The 18,009-nt window shown below is 44.5% G+C and overlaps 1 protein-coding gene across 1 annotated transcript in view; it reads left to right on the top strand.

Annotated features, from left to right (window-relative positions):
- Positions 1-18,009, top strand: part of LOC134140747 (F-actin-monooxygenase MICAL2-like) — a 32,517-nt gene that overhangs the window by 1,935 nt on the left and 12,573 nt on the right. The window contains exons 3-7 of the mRNA XM_062576312.1: positions 1,952-2,026; positions 5,727-5,824; positions 7,497-8,862; positions 15,412-15,503; positions 17,056-17,148. Of these exons, the coding sequence (XP_062432296.1) occupies positions 1,952-2,026; positions 5,727-5,824; positions 7,497-8,862; positions 15,412-15,503; positions 17,056-17,148 (1,724 nt within the window). The remainder of the gene's footprint in view (positions 1-1,951; positions 2,027-5,726; positions 5,825-7,496; positions 8,863-15,411; positions 15,504-17,055; positions 17,149-18,009) is intronic.

The raw sequence follows: 18,009 nt of genomic DNA, 5'->3' as shown, positions 1-18,009 counted from the left end.
CCGCGCTTCGGTAACACCGAGCTGCCGGAAACGGTTCTGACCCGGGCTTAACTTGATTTCCCTGCTGGTAAAACTCTTGGACGTCACTGGCAGCCTATGCAATATGCGCGGTGTTGCCTAAGCAAGAGTAATTTTGGGAAGCACTGGAGAGCTCCACTCAGTTCAATTTATATTTAGATCAGTAGCAGCTGGAAATGTTTGTATCCACTAAAAACAGAACCAGGAAAGGCTATCACTAGTGGGGAGGCAGCGAGAGGTGGTCTGCCTCCACAGAGAAACTCCTTTCTGGAGTTTGAGAAAGCGAGCACTGAAAGACGTGCTACAGGCAGCACCAACGAAGAGCGCTTGCAGGAAGCACGGGGAGGACTATCACGTTTTACGACGGCAGAGTGGTGTTTTGAAGCTATGGTGAATCTTTTGTTGAATCAGAAAGCTCCTTCAGAGCTTTGCCAGGCTCCGGCTCTGTTTTTTTTTTTCCCCGTGTGAAGTGCCCAAGTCCTTTGATTTGTCCTCACGCAAACTGCCTTGGTCTGTGCATGAGGCAATGCAGAGAAGCTGCTGAAGGGGCTGTTGTACAGAGCTGACCAGCCTCCCCTCCTGCAAGGTGCCTTCTGCCAGGCTGGCCTTTAGCCACAGAAGAGCTCCTGAAAAATAGTTTTACTGAAAATAAAAGCCACTAGTATTCGTCTCTTCCCAGTTCCCGCCCACCACCCCCACATCTATATATGCATTTTTAATCCCAACAGAAAAGAGGGGATTTCATGCAGTTGTTTAAATTGGCCTTTGAATAAAGAGGCCTTGTTTAGTGCAAAGAAGGGCAATGGCAGACCCACCAAGTGTGCCCAGCAGCATGTGACCCCAGGGGGCTGACTGAAGTATTTTATTCTTCCATAGCTTCATGCTGTCCCCACTGGCAGCTGCTAAGGTCACCTTGCTCTCCACCGTGCCACCAGGCTATCTGGATCCCTTCACAAGCATCTGGTCTCTTACTCTGCATCCTCCCGCAGCTGCGTGATCGCGTCCCTGCCTAGCTCGTTCTCCTCTGCCTGCCCACTCTGCTGTCCCTCACCTCCCTTTCTCCTCTTGCTGGTTTACCTGAGAACAGAGACAATGTCCTTTGGGCAATAAGTGAGGAGAGCTGCAGTAACTCTTTTTTGGGCACCTATTCTAGCACATGCCTACTTGAAAGTTTATTTTTAGGGGCCGGAGCGTGGGAAGGATTGCTTTGTTTTTAAAAACACATGAGCAAAACCAAAAATAATCTGTCCTCCTGGATTCTGCTTTTGCCCTCCGCGCGACGCTGGTGCGGACGCGTGCGAGCGCGATGGCAGTGGCGCGACCAGCGCGGGGAGGCCCGGGTGCCCCCGGCCGGGGGTCGCAGGTGCTTTCGGGGAGCCTCCGGCGGGGCGCTGCGCCTCGCCCTGCCTCAGGCCCTCCTTCGCCGGGGCCGGCCGGGCTCCGGGGCTGCCGCTTGCGGATGAGCGTTGCCACCTTGTGGTTAAGCAGCCACGGTTTTAAATGCACCTACCTCAAGTGACGGCTGAAGGGGAATTCAAAATTTTGCACGGGGAAGTAAGTTATTGGAGCAAGTCCTGTTACCCCATGGTTTTGCTAGAGGCTCTGGCAGTATGTGACCCTGGAGGTGAATGAGTAGCGGAGAATGAAGACGGAAGTTTTATGTCATTTTAATACCTTTTGAGCTCTGTGCCTTCTTAGGATTTTCTTTCCCGGGGGTATCGCGGCCACGGGTGGGAGCGGGGCTGGGGCGGTCGGGAGCGGGCGCTGCGCAAGCCGGGGCCTCCGCAGGGACGTCCCTGGGGGTGCTATTGCTGTCCAGCGTTTCCTCGCACGCTCCTACGCGATGGCTCACCCCCCCCCTTTCTTTTTGCTGTATTTGCTTGATCGGTTTTGCTAGATTAGCTGAGTATGCCTCTTTTCTGTTTCTGCCCAGCACTACAGAGAGCCAACAGTTTTCACTCCTCTGCATTAAACAAGTATCAGAATTGGAGAAGGAAAATCCAAATGAGTGAGTAAAGCCTGAGGAGTAATTGTATCTTATGTTCGTACCGTGTGCTATTTTTCTTTCTCTCAGATGCCTGTTTCTTCTCTTTCTTTCCAAATTTTGTATAGTTGGGTCATTAGAAGAGGAAATGGAGATCTAAAATGCAACAAATACTTTTTTTTCCACTTTCCTTTCCTGAAAAGAGCAAGTTCCCTTCTTGCCTGATTATCCCTCTGGTCATCACCTATTGCTATGCTGAATAAGATCATCTCTATGTCCATGTTTAATATTTACCACGTTTCCTATTCTTTTGCTGTTGTAATGCCCAGAGAACAAGGCATTAAGTAAATCCGCCAGTGATTCAATGACAAATTAACAACTCCCTACGATTTGGTCTTTTCTGTAGGGATGACAGAAACTAATTACAACACAGGTCTGTGCTCGCTTTTATGTGAGCCCTGCAATTTGAAGATGCCTGCCCCAAGCCAATTTGAAGTTCAGAGAGGACACAGGGTGGCCAGGAGAGGCTGCAGGAGGGACCCAGGACCACTGGCTGCTGAGCATTTGTCTTATTCCTGGTCAAATGGGCAGAAACCCATCAGGTTGCATTTAACTTCTTTCCCTCCCTCCTCACTGATGGCTTTTGATGAGGCTCAGCGATGGATATAATATTTTGAGCATAATGTTAGTAATTTTCCTGGAACCCCAGGCAGGGCTGCCCGGGCACTGAGCCACTCGCGGCGCCAGCAGCAGAGATGCCTCTAAAAAAGTCGCTCTTGCGTGCACATAAGGTCAAGACTGCCTCTGAGCACTGTAAACCATTTGGGGATGGGTTTAAAATCATGCCACTGTTTCAGCAGAGGCTTAAAGATATAGTCTTGCCTTAAGTGATCCAGGTTTGAAAAAGAAAGGCAGAGTGTGAGAGAGGAAAGGAGAGAAGATCGGGAGTAACTCTTAATTCATTTTTGACTTGTTCTCAGCAAGTATATTACTTGGTTAAATGTTTGATTTTTTCCCCTTCATTTTTTAAAAGTCTCCCATGTGCTCCTGAAAAATCTCTAGAGGGAGCTAAAGGTCTTTGAGAGGGAAGTTACAAACTGCATGAATTTGTCAGAACCTCAAGTATGCTGTTAAAATGAGGTGCAAAGTACTGTCAGCATATGCTGGGAGCAGGATAAAGGCATTTTTTCCTTTCTGGGAGGAACTCTGTAAGGCTTCGTTTCTATATATAATCCACTTAATATTTGGTTAGAAGAATTCATATGATCATCAGTCACTGAAGAAAAATCTGTCTCCTTTTCGGGCTTATTTCCCCAGACACACATGTTTCATAAATAGCACTAGATACAGAGCCAGGAAATCAGTGTAATTTTTTTGTATTGACTGAAAGATTTAGAGCAAGATATTACTCTTCAAAACATTTAATCCGCTGTCTCTCAGATACAGAGAATTTTACACTTAAGTTGTTAATTATTGGTCATCACAAATAGTTTTTGTGCCAGGAAGATTTTGATAATACCCTAAGGAATTAAGAAAAAAAATCATGTTTTTGAATGCGTGAAGCTGCAAATACAGGTTCAGAGTCTTGATGGGAATAAATCAGTGTATCTCTCTGAAAGACAGCAAACTGTGACATTACACTAGCTGATGTTGTATGCACAAGCCCAGTCTTTGTAGCTAACACACATCCAAGAGGGTTTTAGTGGGAAGCAGTTTTTCCATACAGACACGCGCAATTCTCCTGTGGAAGCCCGAGCTGTGGGATTTAAGCCTTTACCAGCATTATGGTTGTCACTGCTGAAGTGGCTGGATTTCCCTTCAGCGTGCTGAGCAGCTGTATTTGTCCATGTTAGGAAGCAAAGTGCTTTAGTGGACCAAATCAAAATCACGTGGGTCATTTATACAGGTAACAGTTTTTGTTTTTGTTTTTTGAATGCTGGATTCTCTTATTTTCCCATGGCTCAGTTTGCTATAAGGAAATCCAAACAGCACAGAGGAAAAAGCCAATTTCCTCTGTTACATGTGGGAATAGAGAGGTCTCACCTGGGTGCTGCTTCTCTCCCTGGTTTCACCAACAGCGCCCAGGAGAGCTCTCACTTGCAGAGCCAAGAGCAGGGCTCTGGACAGAACAATTTCAGGAGCTGCAGGAGGATTTTTATCATCAAGGAACAGAGTTACCCACCGCAAATGAATCACAACAAAAGATGAATTACAAAGTATTTATTATTTGAATTACAGTAAAACTCAGAAACTTATACAGTGCCAGAGCCCCCCGATGTTAGCGGGGCACTCTGTGCGTTGGGGAGGAAGATCAGGATGCCACAAGCCGCTTCGGAAGTGTCGCAAGTGGGAAAGGAAGCACCGGAGTGAGGGGTTGCTTTCACATTAGGGAGTGAGAATTGGGGAAGAGATAACCCACGAAAGTAAAGATGGAGTATCTCAGGTTTGATCCTATTTTCTTAGAGAACCGTTGTGGGACTTTCTCAGTGTGGTATCTGAAATTATTTGAAGTTTTTGTTTTGTTTTTTTTTTCCTGCGAATTTATATAATTTATTTATTTTCCTGCTAAAATATTTAGAAAGCAAAAATGGGAGCTGATCAGAATTGTGGTATCCCTCTTATGTGGGTAACAAATATTGAATGTGTCTTAGTTCAGCCTCTTTCTGCTGGTCCCTGCTGGAGGCCTCTTGATGAATTCCAGCTCAGCACATTCCTCAGTTCTTGATTTAACATAGCAAATTTCATCACGATTGGAAACAAACAGGTGAGATATTTAGGCAAAAGGAAACTCGGCCTCTTTTCCTTTGCTTCTCTCAGTCCGCATGCAAGAACTGTAGGTCATTTTCCTGCTTCACTGCACCCTCATGTACTCTGTCCCTGCTGTGCAGCTTTTGCTCTTACGTAGCTTTTAATCTCCATATAGAAGAACTAGAGTTTACATTGTGAACCCTTTGGGGTTTTGGAATTAATAGTTGCATTTTAGAGTTAATAATTCAGTTGTAATTATACTTGCCATGGTAAAGCTTGGCATGGTAATATCTTGACTAAAGAATATTTTTGCTTTGTTCAAAGATGATTTATTCTCACACACACAAATATTAGTGAGCTCTGCTAACTCCATTCAGGTACAAGTTACCTACCTACTCTTTCTTTCAGCATGTGTAAGTCTTTTCTAGTTTTGGTTCAAGGCCTTTAGCAATTAAATAACTTTGCTCGAGTGTACAAGAGCCCTCAGCCCGCTACTCGTTACTCTGGCTTATAATGGAGGCTGTAAGATTAATTCTGGCCTTGCTGCCCATAGACAGTTACATTTCTTACTTCTTTCTCATTCTGGTAGACAATGTTTGCATGAGTCATCTGTTTTTCTTCATTTCTCAGAAGTAACCAAAGCTTCAAAAGTAGCTTATTATTTTGACTGCCTCTGTTTTTAAGGTGCTTTCAGAGATCAAAAGAGGACTGAGTTTTCAGATAGCTTCCTGAAACTCTTGAGCTGCTTCTTTCAGCCAAAAGAAAGAAATTCAGGCTCACTTCTGAAAATGTCAACATGTATTTGGTGTAGTGTGCAAATATGCGAGTGAGGATATAAGCTCCATTATTTTAATTAAGCTGTTCAGGGTAAAGCTATAGCCAGATGACTCTTTTTTGCTCTCGTTCGTTAACTGCAAACTTTACTTAAAGCAAAAATAACATGAATGCAACGGTAAAATTTGTCTGTCTTTGGCAGATTTCCCTTTGCTGTCTAGCAGGAAAAATGGGCTGCAGTCGAAGGACAGCTCAGCCAGCTGTCAAAGTGCTCTTGGCAAGGATCACTCCCAAACGCAGGTATGAAGGAAAACTGTGGAGAGCCAAACAAATGTAGCAGTTACTGGTGCCTGCCTGCTCTCAGCAGGTCATCTGAGCATCCTCTGCTCTTTCAAGTAGCTTTTGTCCTTGCAGTAGCCAGCTCCCAGGGGCCCTGGGGAGCAGTTGGGTGAGCCAAGGTAAGTCGAGAGCTGCACAGTACCGGCCGTAGGGAACGTGGGCCCAGGGCACTGGGAGGTTTTAGGCCATATAGCCTGTAGACAACGGTGTCTCATGTGTAGTATTTGCATCCAGAGGCCAGAGGACTTATTTTTCTGTGTAATTTGGAGCAGGCCCTTGACTCCAAATCTCCCACCTATCAGTAGCACTTTCAGCTTCCTTTAGGATTTTGGCTTGCCTTTGTGTTTTCTACTTTATTACATGTATTTTTTTTAAACATGAGGAAGGGTGGGCCTGCTGTAAGCCTGCACCCCAGGCAGGAGTCGTGACCAACAGTCCTGAGTGGAGAGAGGTTCTGACTCAGACTCTGACTGAGAGCCAGGCAGAGCAGGGACCAACCCAGGTCCTCGCCCTCAGGTTAAACATGATGAAAATTGCTTGACCTCAGGGTCTGCATTATTAAAAAATAAAAAAAAGGAAAAAAAATCAAGTCTTCCATGTCCACGGTGCTGGTTCAAAATCCGGTCCAGGACAATGGGGCCAGGAAACCGCGGTCCCGTGAGAGCAGCACGGTAAAATGCTGCATGTCGTGCTGTGCAGAAGGGAAGATCGCTCACTCTCCGTGTCGCAGCTTCCACTCCTGGCCGATATTACTTTTAGTCATCAAACTCAACTGTGAAACAAGGAGTAATTGTTATTACTTTACTTCCTATGCATCTAGGGCATGGGAAGACAGACAGATTAATGGCTTTACCTATGTGCATTCAGGAATTTGGAACCTAAGTGGAAACAAGAATTAAATCTTCTAACTATCCATGATAACGTAGCATTGAGAACAAAATTCCTTCACTTTTAAGAAAGAAAAAACTCTCTAGCTTTTGGTCTACTGACTAGATAATGTGGACATTTATCCTTATTGCTGTCTTCACTGAAGATTTCAAGAAGAATGAATTTAAATCTTCACCAAAAAATAACTTACAAGGCCAAACTAATTGAATCGATTGTTTTAAACTATTGCCTTCCATTTTACCCATTTCTAGGTCACTTTGGTCATTTCTACCTGTACTATGTAGGCATGCAATACTATAAAAGCAGTTGGAGAAGATAGATTATGGCCTCTTATGGTTGCCGTAAACTCTAACATGATGCAACCGAAGTGCACACAGGAGACGATATTAGATATGCTTTTGTTTATTTTGCTGTAGAGAGGATTGTTTCTTTCCAAGGAAAATCCTCAGGCAATTCATAAAGATATGACATGCTCTTAGAATGAATTACATTTTTTTAGACAGCTAAATTTCCAGTAGCATTAAATCTCCCCTCCTACAGAAATATTAGCTCTTTAGGGAGAAAAGCTTTTCTTCTTATTGCATTATCACTTGCATATGTGTGTGTGTACCTATTATATATAGAATAAATATTGTGTGTATTGATGTTAAGATTGAAATTAAGATTAAAATATTCTATAAAGTGAAAGATACAGTGAACTATATTTTCTACCACTAAAATCATCACTTTTCCATACACTTGACAGTTGTCTTCTTACAAGAAATCTCCAGAAGTTACAAGAGGGCATTTCAAGCCCTACAGCCCAGTATTTCAAAGAAGAGAAAAAGCCAGAGAGATGATACCTGAAGATATCTGTTTCTATGTGCCTCATGGCCCGTTTCATGGCAATGCGAGATGTACTTCGCTGACACTTCCTGGGAATGGGACACTAGCTACTGATTTTTCTGAGCCTGAAAACATAGATGGTGAAACGGGGAAACATGCCATCCAGGACTGGAATGAAAAAAAACAGGAATATACCTCTGAACCAGAAGATTTTAATAGGAAGACAGAAGTACTGTCTGCGTATTTGGAAGAAAACAGTGAGAAAAATACAAGGCACCTAAAGGAAAAACATGAGCAAGAGTTAAAGGAGGCAAAGAGGAGGATAACTAGGAGGCTGACGCTTTACACAGAACAGCAGCCCGCGTTACATGATTCAAACAGGGCAGACTTAGATGGAGCCAGTCTGGAGCATCAACGCCGAAGACTGATGGGGATCTCAGAGAAGGATGCTGCCAGGAGAAAAGATGTGTTCAAACCATCCACTTGTCCCACGCCTCTCTTACTTGCAAACAGTGCTCTGCCGCCAGCTTTGCCAGCTGACACAAAAGGTGCTTGGGGGCGCCCGGACGCAGCCACCAAAGAACGTGTGGCCGGCCGGCCTAGGTCACCGCTGAGGCTGATCGCCAGTGCCATAAGGAGGTCCATTTTAGAGCCCCTGACCTCGCCCCCAGAAGGGCTGAAGCAGAACTCACACAGCAAAGCCAAAGCCTCTCCAGAACACGCTTTCTTCAGCTTCCCTAACGCTCTTGGCCATTCCCTAAGGCAGACGAACAATAATAGAGCTAATAACACGCAGCCACAGGAGCTTAAAGCAGGGGAGCAGGCAGGAGAATATTTAGGAAATGGGAGCCTAAGTCTATTTAATTCTTCTGTTGTCTCTGAAGAGATAGCTCCAAGGGATGACACCCAGGAGGCAACATGCCTAATCTACAGTCCTCATAGCATGTCTTCCATGATGGCTGATAAACCTCAGAAATCATCTTGTACTACTAGGATGGAGGATGTCCCAGGACTTCTAGAAAAGTTTACCTTTAAAGAGACTCTGCCAAGGGCTCCTATGGATGACCTATTAATTTGTAATGAAAAATACCTCGTTTCACCCCCAGAACCCAAGAACAACCCCTGCAAAGACAACCTGGATGATTCTGCACAGAAGAATAGTCTTGGGATGTTCTTTGAAAGATTGAGAAGTAAAGTCAGTGAAAGAGAAAGGAATTCCTTCGCATCATCTCTGCCTTTCGCTGAGGACTGTTCTCCAGAAGAAAGGCTGAATTATCCTTCTGCAGGTGAGGACCTGAGTAGGATTATTTACTTCAGATAAAAACACTTAATATTTAAAGGGCATATGTGCTATTCAGATCCATTTCTGTTGTGTTGTATGTTTAATTTAGAGTTTCCCTATACATAGGAAGACTTAACGACAGGAACAGTTGCTGCTGTGATGTTGAGTATCTTGTGAAAGGGGAAGCAAAGCAGGCAAGTGCAAGGGATAGCACTGAAAACTTTGGTGTACTGTGAAATGTATTAGCTGTCCTTTAAGTTAGCAAGCTCAGGTACTGGAGCAATATACAATAACAGCTACAGTAACAAAAGACTTTGCTCTGTGCATCTGCTTTCTCAGCAGGTGTCTCTTCCTCTCTATATGCTGTCATAGGGGTCGGACAGCAGACATACTTGCAGAGGCTCTGTAGGGTCGTTAATATCCCCTTGTTCTTTTATTTTGAGAGGAGGAAGTACCATACGAACCTAACCTGACCTGTGCGTCTGTTACTTTGAGCAATGATTAAAAGGCATCAATTTTCATGTTTGTCCTGCATCAATATTTCTTAGCCTTGTTTGCAATTTTAATACTAATCTTCCCTTTGCAAACAAACATGAAAATTGATGCCTTTTAATCATTGCTCAAAGTAATCTGAGTAATCTGAGAGCAGGCTTGGAAAGAATTAAGTGCAGCAAAGTTTGAAGTATAAAATATAAGATATGAGAGTTACTCCCACCTGTCTTTCTACATAATCCACCTTTCCATCATCTCACTGTACAAAGTCACGGTTATTTAACTCAATAAGCTATTGAATTTTATTGGCATACCCATTTGTGGCTTACCTTATTAAATTGTAACCCAAACTGCAGCATTAAAATAACAATCTATGTGTAAAATAATGCATGTACAAGGAACAGAGAATATATGAAGCCACAGAGATGTTTCTGTTGAGCTGCCAGCTCCTCTTTGTATCTTCTCTGCTTTAGAAGTGTTGCATACAGTAAGGAAGATATCCTCACTGTGTATGAGAGACTTGATCTGAAGCTCATTGAAATCAATGGAATAGCTCCAACTCGTTTCTGAATTTGTGGGTCAGACTTTTGGAGCATCCTTTTTCTAACAGCTCACAAAGCTAGGAGTCCCCATTGGCTTAGAGGAAGCTAAGGACTGCACTGACGTGAGAGAGCTGCTGGTGTTCACGCTTCTCACAATATGGACTTGAATGGGACGCTGCTTTTGAATCTACACCAATTCATTGCCCATCAACTAAGCAAAGATGACTTGCTTTTAACTGCATGTATTACAACAAATGATATGTTGTATTCCTAGTGAAATGGAAAATGTTTCTGATAGGTTTCAGTACTGCTATGCTTTATTTACATTTAAAAATTATGAAAAAGAGGGTAATATAATAATGTGCTACCTTCCTCTGCCATGCAAGGATTTTTTTGTTTGTTTGTTTTTAAAGACTCCCACTGCCTTGCAGAAATCAATTTAATGAGAATCTTTGCTCATCTTCCTCCTGGCTCCAGAAGAGCTTTTCTGTCCTGTTTAGGGCCAGACACTCCTGTTCCGTGCAAGAATGGTTGGTCTTATGTTACCCAGGTGACTCCTTCCTCAGTGGGCAGTTGGCCTGTGGAGCTGAAGAATGATGTGGATGATAAATGTGGGATTATGTGGGATCCAGATGAGGCTGGGCAAGTTCGTGGAAGAGGAATCACTGAGGATTAGATAAATGCTTAGAAACCACGTGCAATTTAGGAAGCTTCTGAGCTGAAAATGCTTGGAGGCTGGGCGAGTGTTAAAGGGAAGAATCACGTGTGATGGCCCCGTGCAACTAATGTTTCTTGACACCTGCTGCTGAAGGCAGTTTGTGGGCTGGAGGGACCTTCAGTCTGACCCTGCACGGCTGCTTTTATGTTTTGGTGTTCAGCCCCCAAGCTAAAGCTCAGCGTGCTGAAACAGAGGCCCTTCATTACTCACAGCAGATCATCTGTCACTCAAACCTTTAGGTAAAGGCTTCAGTATAAATCAGCCAAGGCCCAGCGTAAAAAGTTTCTGGCTAACACTGTGCTCTGTTTTATGAGAACTGTTCCTCAGAGATACTTGGAAATTTGGGGCTGTTTAGAGATCTGCCTGTCAAGACTACCTGCCCAGGCCCTAGGACAGTCCTCACTGAAGGAACAGGGCTTCGTGCACTGCTTTCAGTAAGGCTTTGGTGTTTTTTTTTTCTTTTTTTTAAAAAAAAGAAGAAGAAAAAAAATTTTGTAACTGCATTTACTTGTAGAATATATATGTCCCACCAAATGATGACCCTTAAGTTTCTGGATGCAATGCAAATTTTTTGACTTACTCCTCAAATATCTTGGAGGGTTATGTTCTCAGATTCTTTCCTGGGGTTCTAACCTGAACTTAAAAAAAAGATATATCTATAACTGATAATCAGATGGCTAATTGACCTATCGTAAGCCAATTGTTTTTTTTGAAATTAAAAAAAAAAAAAAAAGACAAAGAAAAATGCCAAAGCAAAGTGCTAGGTTAGTCATAAGCTCATCTTTAGATACTAAAACCACTAAAACCAATCAATACTAAAAGAAAAAACAGTGAAAAGAGAACTAAGCAGGTTTATATGAGAAAGCTGCAGTCAGCTGAGTGTTTCTTTTTTTGTACTGGTGTGTATATGTGGTAATCAGTTGCTGGGTATGTTTTTAATGAGACGCAAATGCAGATCCAGGATTTAGTTTACTTTAACTTAGACAGACCTACCAAAGATCTGCTCAAAAGGGAATTGTTTATTGGTAGATTCTGGTGACTCAAGGTTTGCTTCTTGGTAGTCATGAAGAACTGGAAGAAATATTTGTGTCACTGACAGAGCAAGAAAAGCATGAAAACATTCTTAGAAAAGTCACTTAGATTTGATGAGAATTATTGTATTACAATACTTAAATCTGCTCTTTGTATAGCAGCAGAAAATGTTACCGCTTGTAATGGTTCTCAGGCTCTTAATCGTCAGGCAGTAGGTTCAGGACCTTTTGAGGCAAGTGGGAGTTATGACTATTTTGTTTACATGGCTCATTTAATTAGGCAGAACTACTAGTTCAGCTGAAAAAGAACTAAGACATCTTATGAACCCCGCTTGCTGGATTTACGCAGTTTCAGATTAAAAACGGGATTACTTGCTGACATTTTAGATTCAGGCATGGTTCCTGTTACTGTATCTTTTCACTACTGTGTTTGCAGTATTCTTCTCTGCTAGGACACAGTTATTCCAGTGATTTTACATTTTAGAATGGGAACTGAGACACAGGAAGATAATCACATGCCAAAGACCATGTAAGAAATCTGTGGAGAAGCAGAAATATGAAGCCAAATAGCCAAGCCCATGCTTGATTTCTGCTGACCTTTCTTCTCATCTCATGGCCTGTGCAAGCTCCTGCCTGGTTTCGTGACACCAGTACCAGCAGAGCAGTGCCCTGAGAGACAGATGTAGGTTTGCCTCTCTGTTATTAAACACTAAAGTGTCCATAATTAGCTTCAGCAACTGTAAAATATAAGCAATCTTGGACACTTACAGAAGAAGCCACTGCACTAGTATAACATACTGCTACTGGAGTGCTTAGTGCCTGTTGCAGCAGTTTGTGTATCTAGAGTGCAGCCACTGCTGAGATGTAACGCGCTCCAGGAGACGCAGGTGACTGTGACGCACGGTGCTACGACGGCGGTGTTTTTCCATACACATCTTGAGGACAATCAGTAGTGCCCCCCATCTAATAGGGGCTACAACTTCATACGACACCATCTTATTTGTTCAGAGGATCTCAAGTGTCTTAGGAAAAGCAGTACCATTTGGTTTCTGTATTAAGGGAGGGATTCCCAGAAGCACTTAACCCTGATCCAGTTGTTCCCACTGAATTCAATGAGAGTCTTACCAGGGGCAGCATGTGGTGGCAGCATGCTGAGGCTAAAGCAGAATGTCTTTGAGACCCACCCTTAGATAACCAAGCTGTAAGGAACTGGCCATAGGAAGAAGTTTTAGTTATATAGATGTCACTTATCTTCCATCTTTTGACATATGTGCATGAGGACACCAGGTCCCAATGTAAAGAACTGGATGTTCTCTACAACTTTGTACTTGGAAACATGCTGTGTGATACTGTCGTCTTCGATAACATGGATTACTGCTCACTTCCCTGTGATTTGGCAGCTATAAATCAGGTATGCTGGGAAGGGCTCTTGCCCAAACTAGCTAGTAGCTACTGTAAGGTAGAAAAGTCAGGAAGGATTAGTAAAGATGTCAGCATGTGTACTGCAGAATCTCTATGCAGGTAAGTGTGATAGAAACCCTAAGCAACTGTCAGTGCACCCAGCTAGATCTATCACATGCAGCGTCACTGAGCGGTTTCTGGTGCTGCTGCTTCCCATGGACTTTGCAGGTGGAGACGACCCCTCTGAAGGACGTTGCTGTTCAGTCAGAAAGAGGCTGTCCCACAGGAGTGGCTGAGCAGGTTCTGAACTATCTAGATGGCTTTTCTCAGTGGAGGAGGATGCACGTACCTGGCACTTCCTAGCAGATGTGTGTTGTGAGGACTGTGGATGTTGTGAATCTGTTTCCTGCAAAGACACTGACTTCCTCATGCTCGTGAGGTGTCCCTTGCTTCAAGCTCTTTGGGAGGTCAGTGACCTTCCCCCCACTGCAGAAAGGCAAACAGCCCGAGTCAGCCCCGGAGAGAGAGGCAGGAGCTCCAGTGTTACAGCAGGCTGCCTTTCCTCTAGACCTTGTAACACTTCTTAAATCATTGACATCGCTCAAAGAGGGCGGCGTGGGGAAGCAATCATTTATTCCCACGACCAAGAGAAGAAAGGGAGCACATAATTGATTGTGCTGCTGGCCCCCCTGGGGCGTCCCGTAAGGTTTACTGGCCGTGTACTGGGGGACTGGATTTCCCTGGCAGCGTGGCTGCAGCGTAGCTACTGCACAGGTTTGGTTATGTGGGAGGGACGAGATGGGTGAGTTAAGTCCTCAGACAAAGGCAGCTGCGAGTCCCCCAGGACTTCCTCCACCTCCCGTGCTGGTGGGGACCTGGATGTGCTTGCGGCTGTCGGCCCCGCTGCATCTGCCCGTAGCACCTCTGGCAGCTGCGCCCCAGCAGAGGAGCCCTTGGTAGGTGCTGGGATGGGCAGGCAGGATGTCTGCCAGTGCTGGGGTATGGCCCAGGGTGCTCAGGACCACCTCTGCCAATGCCACCGCTGCTCACCCCTCTCGCTAGCAGGGGCTAGCATTGCTGCCGAGGGTCTGTCCGGCGGGACGGGTGCAGGAGCCTTCTGCTCTGCCCAGCCCTGTGAGCTTGCTGCTTCGTGGAGAACAAGGACCCAGTGTTTCTAAAATAGAGATAAATAGGAAAAAACAAAATTCCTGTCTCAAAATACTTGAATTTGCTTTCACTGACTGTTTCATGGGTCCTGATTTTAAATTATGTTTTGAGACAGAAATCCTGTTTCAGGATTGAGATCCTGAAAGAATGAGGAAGTGTTTGCATTGAGACAGTAGGAAGGGATTTAAATCTGCATACAACTTGCCTGTAGAAAACCAGCTGTAACCTAGCAGATACTAAGAAAAGTGACACTGATAGGTTTAAAAAATGTACATTTTCAAGATGCTGCTCAGATGTTAATCATTAACGTTGTAGCAGGTTGAAGTGTAGAGACAGATGTTCCAAGAGCAGTCTTATTTTCTTAAATAAAGAGAATGAGGCTATGAATTAGACAAATTAAGAAGAAATTCAAATATTTACACCCAGTTGAAACAAGATGTTGGGAAAACAGGCATGATAAAATTGCTGCAATTAAATGTAATTTAATTTATAATTCTGAAAACATGCTTCTTCCAAAGACAGCTTTTGAGTTTCCTTATGGAGTGCATTGTTGTGCTGTATGGATTTTCCTGACTTATTATGGCATTTTAATCAACAGTTCAATGATGTGATAATATTCCTAAAGCAGAAAAATAAGTGACGTTTGTTTAGACATAATTAATGAAATATTTATGTTGCATGAGGCTGTGTGATAAAACCTTGTTCTCTTAGTCCATTTGCTTCTGATTACATTTGCGATTTTTTTATATGACCAGACATTCTGACGCCAACTATTTTACACTGAGCAGATGTCATGTAGTAAAAATGGGTGCCAGATGCTACAAGCCACATAAGGGTAATTTGTTTAAGAGCTGGCTCAGACTTTTTGCATTCAATTACACTGTATAGTGAGCCTTATACAATCATTTAGGTAATATGGCTAACTTCAGATATGCATTTTAATGAATGTTAAATGCATTCAGAACAGCATGTTGCGTACAGGGAGCTTAAGGGCTTAATTGATTTGTTTATAATGCTTAAAAAAATCAAATATAAACAGGCAGAGTTCCTGACAATGACCAAAAATCTAATTAACACAATCATACAAATTTCCATATTGCTCTAGGTGCTGCTGAGTAGAGCTCAAGGCAGGTGCAAAGTGTCTATATAAGCTTAAGAATAGTATTTTCTTCTTCACCGACTATTTTGTTCTTGCATTTTAGGCTGTACAGGCCTACCTGTCAGAAGACAGGCTGCTGAGTGTTCTTCTTCCTCTGATGATGAATTTGAATCCAAGGCTTCATTAACACACAAGGTAACCTTTACTTTGAAGTAAAAAGACATTTCCTTGACTGGACTATATTTAAGATTCATCAGATGAATTTGATCTATATTTAATACACAGCAATTTTTCAAAGTGGGAATTGGACTGCTTTTTCGGCAGAGATTACTTGTCATGGATAGAAAACTCCATTAAAACTCTTTATGATAGATGAACATCAAAATTTCTTTTTCCTCTCAGGATCTTTAATTCCCCCAGGTAACACCAATGTTGACAGAGAAGGTCTTAATTTGAAAAACAGACATGTTTAACTGAAACCACTTTGAAGCTGCACTCTTAAGTGGTTTTAATATGCAGCCCAACAAGCAAACCATTGAAAAAATTAAACCAAACAGATGCAGATTTCCCTTGGGGAAATGCAACTTCATTTGAGCGGCGCTGCAGGCAGATTGCGTGGAAAACGCTGTGTTTATTCTGATCAGCGCCGGGGCTCGAGCCGTAGGGTCGCCCGCGTGCCGTGTGCGGCACGGGCTCCCTCCCTGCGCCCCGAAGCCTTGGTGCTCCTCTCTGGTTTGAAGAAACAGAGCTTTTATTCGCTCAGTAGCTCACGGGAAACGTGTTCAGCTCTCCCCTGTCGCGGGGACGTCGGCAGCGCGATTGCTGGTTTATTATGGAGGCGTTTCGGGTTATGGCCTGCGACAGAAAGAAAACCGCAAGCGAGCGGCCGCCCGAAAGCGAGGTGGGGCTTGGGGCGCAAACCGGGCTGCGCGGGCGGCCCCGGGAGCCGGAGCGCCCGCCGCCCGCGTGGGGAGCGCGCCCGCCCCGGGCAGCAGCCTCGGGGGCGGACGGACAGACGGATGGACGGTCATGGCAGAGGGCCCTTTGGGGCAGAGCTGGGGCCGCCGCTGTGCTTTGGAAAACTTATCAGCACATGTGGGTGTAACAGCTGCTTAAACTTTTCATGCTTGTGGGGTGTTTTGGGTGGATTTTAGATTTTGTTTTGGAGAAAAGGGTTCCAGAGCAGAGAGCATAGCACCGCATCTGGGTTTTTTTGCAGTTCCTCCCTTCCCCTGCTCCTGCCTGTGCCAAGCAGGCGCTGCCACGAGATGTTCACGGTGCCTCAGCTTCAGCATTGCTCATCCTGCCGCGCGCCCGCTGCTCGGTTTGTCTGCTTCTTTCAGCCACCGCTCAGTGCATCTTCTCGTGCCGGCGTGGTCCGCTGCTTTGCCCTGACCACTGTCTTTGACTGCTAAAATTCGGTGGGAAAAGTTTTAACAGCTTCCCGACTTGTTTGGTTTTTAATCCTCTTGTCTGCTGTGCTCAGATATCCTGCCTCCTTGTAAGCAGGACGACCGCAGCCCGGGGCACCCGCAGCTGGCTGGGGCAGCAGGCAACGCAGGCAAATGAATCAAAATATTCCTACGTGGAGGGTGCCCGCGGCCCCCACGGCGGCGGGCCCGGCTCTGAGCAGGGTTGGCCGAGGTGCCGTCCTGCCACCGCTCTGGGACTCTGCGAAAGGCTCACAAAAATGTGTAATGGCATAATCGTGCCGTGATTGCTGCCTTTTCGCTCTTTACTCTCGTAGGCGAAAGGGAGCCTGAGAAGGAGGAGGAAGCTGGAGAAGGAGACAAAGCAACTGATTAAACAAGAGGAGCTGAAGAGGCTTCACAAGGCGCAGGTGACGTGCACTCCGCAACGTCCCGTTTGTCTCCCGAGAGCGGCTCGCGAGGACGGGGGGGACCGAGCGGGGCTCTAACGCCTCGCCTGGCTCCGCGCCGGGGCGCGCTGCCCTCTGTGCTGAAATCCGCCCAAAACGGCGGGAGCAGTAAGGCATGTGTGGTGGGGCGTCGCGCTTCGGCGTGCGTCAAATCCAAGTGTGTCCCGGGAAGAGTAACAGGTTGTTTCTCTGATTCAAAACTGAAATCCCTGTTTTTTTGTGGACATCGCTCCATTTGCAAAATGTAGGACTGTAAAAGAGAGAAATTTTGTGTTTGTACCACAGTGGATTTTAGAAAACGCTAGTATCTAACCTTTACTAATAAATCAATGACAGAATAAAACTAACTGGAAAGAAAAATAATATCTAATTTAATTCAAAGAACGAACAACTGTGTAACAATTTTGATCTGAGAGATGTAAATGATTTTAAGGAAAAAATAGATATGCACATGCCTTCCCTGAGTTTACTGCTTTATGGAAATAATATTCAAGTCCATACTTTTCAAACTTTTGTGTCTGTTAGGCTGTTCCTGAGCGTTTGGCTTGATACGCCCTAATGTAGCCCGATACCAAAACTGCCGAGGGCTTGCTTACCTTTGGCAATTCGATCTTTAAAGGCGTCTATACCCATTGCCCGTATGGCACCTCTGAAAATCTTTGTCTGTTTTAAAGGGAATGGGTCAGTGAATGCAAAAGTCCTTTCGGAAGTACCACTGAATTGTCACTTTCTAGCTATTAGACCCTTTCCTTCCTGTGTCAAAAGCTTATGTGAGATGTTAAAGCAAAAACAGCAAAAACCCCATGGACAACGAAATGACTA

Source organism: Rhea pennata, chromosome 5 (assembly GCF_028389875.1).
Source record: "Rhea pennata isolate bPtePen1 chromosome 5, bPtePen1.pri, whole genome shotgun sequence".
Classification (NCBI taxonomy): Eukaryota; Metazoa; Chordata; class Aves; order Rheiformes; family Rheidae; genus Rhea; species Rhea pennata.
The sequence above is the reverse complement of the archived record's forward strand: the minus strand, read 5'-3'. Positions and strand labels throughout refer to the sequence as shown.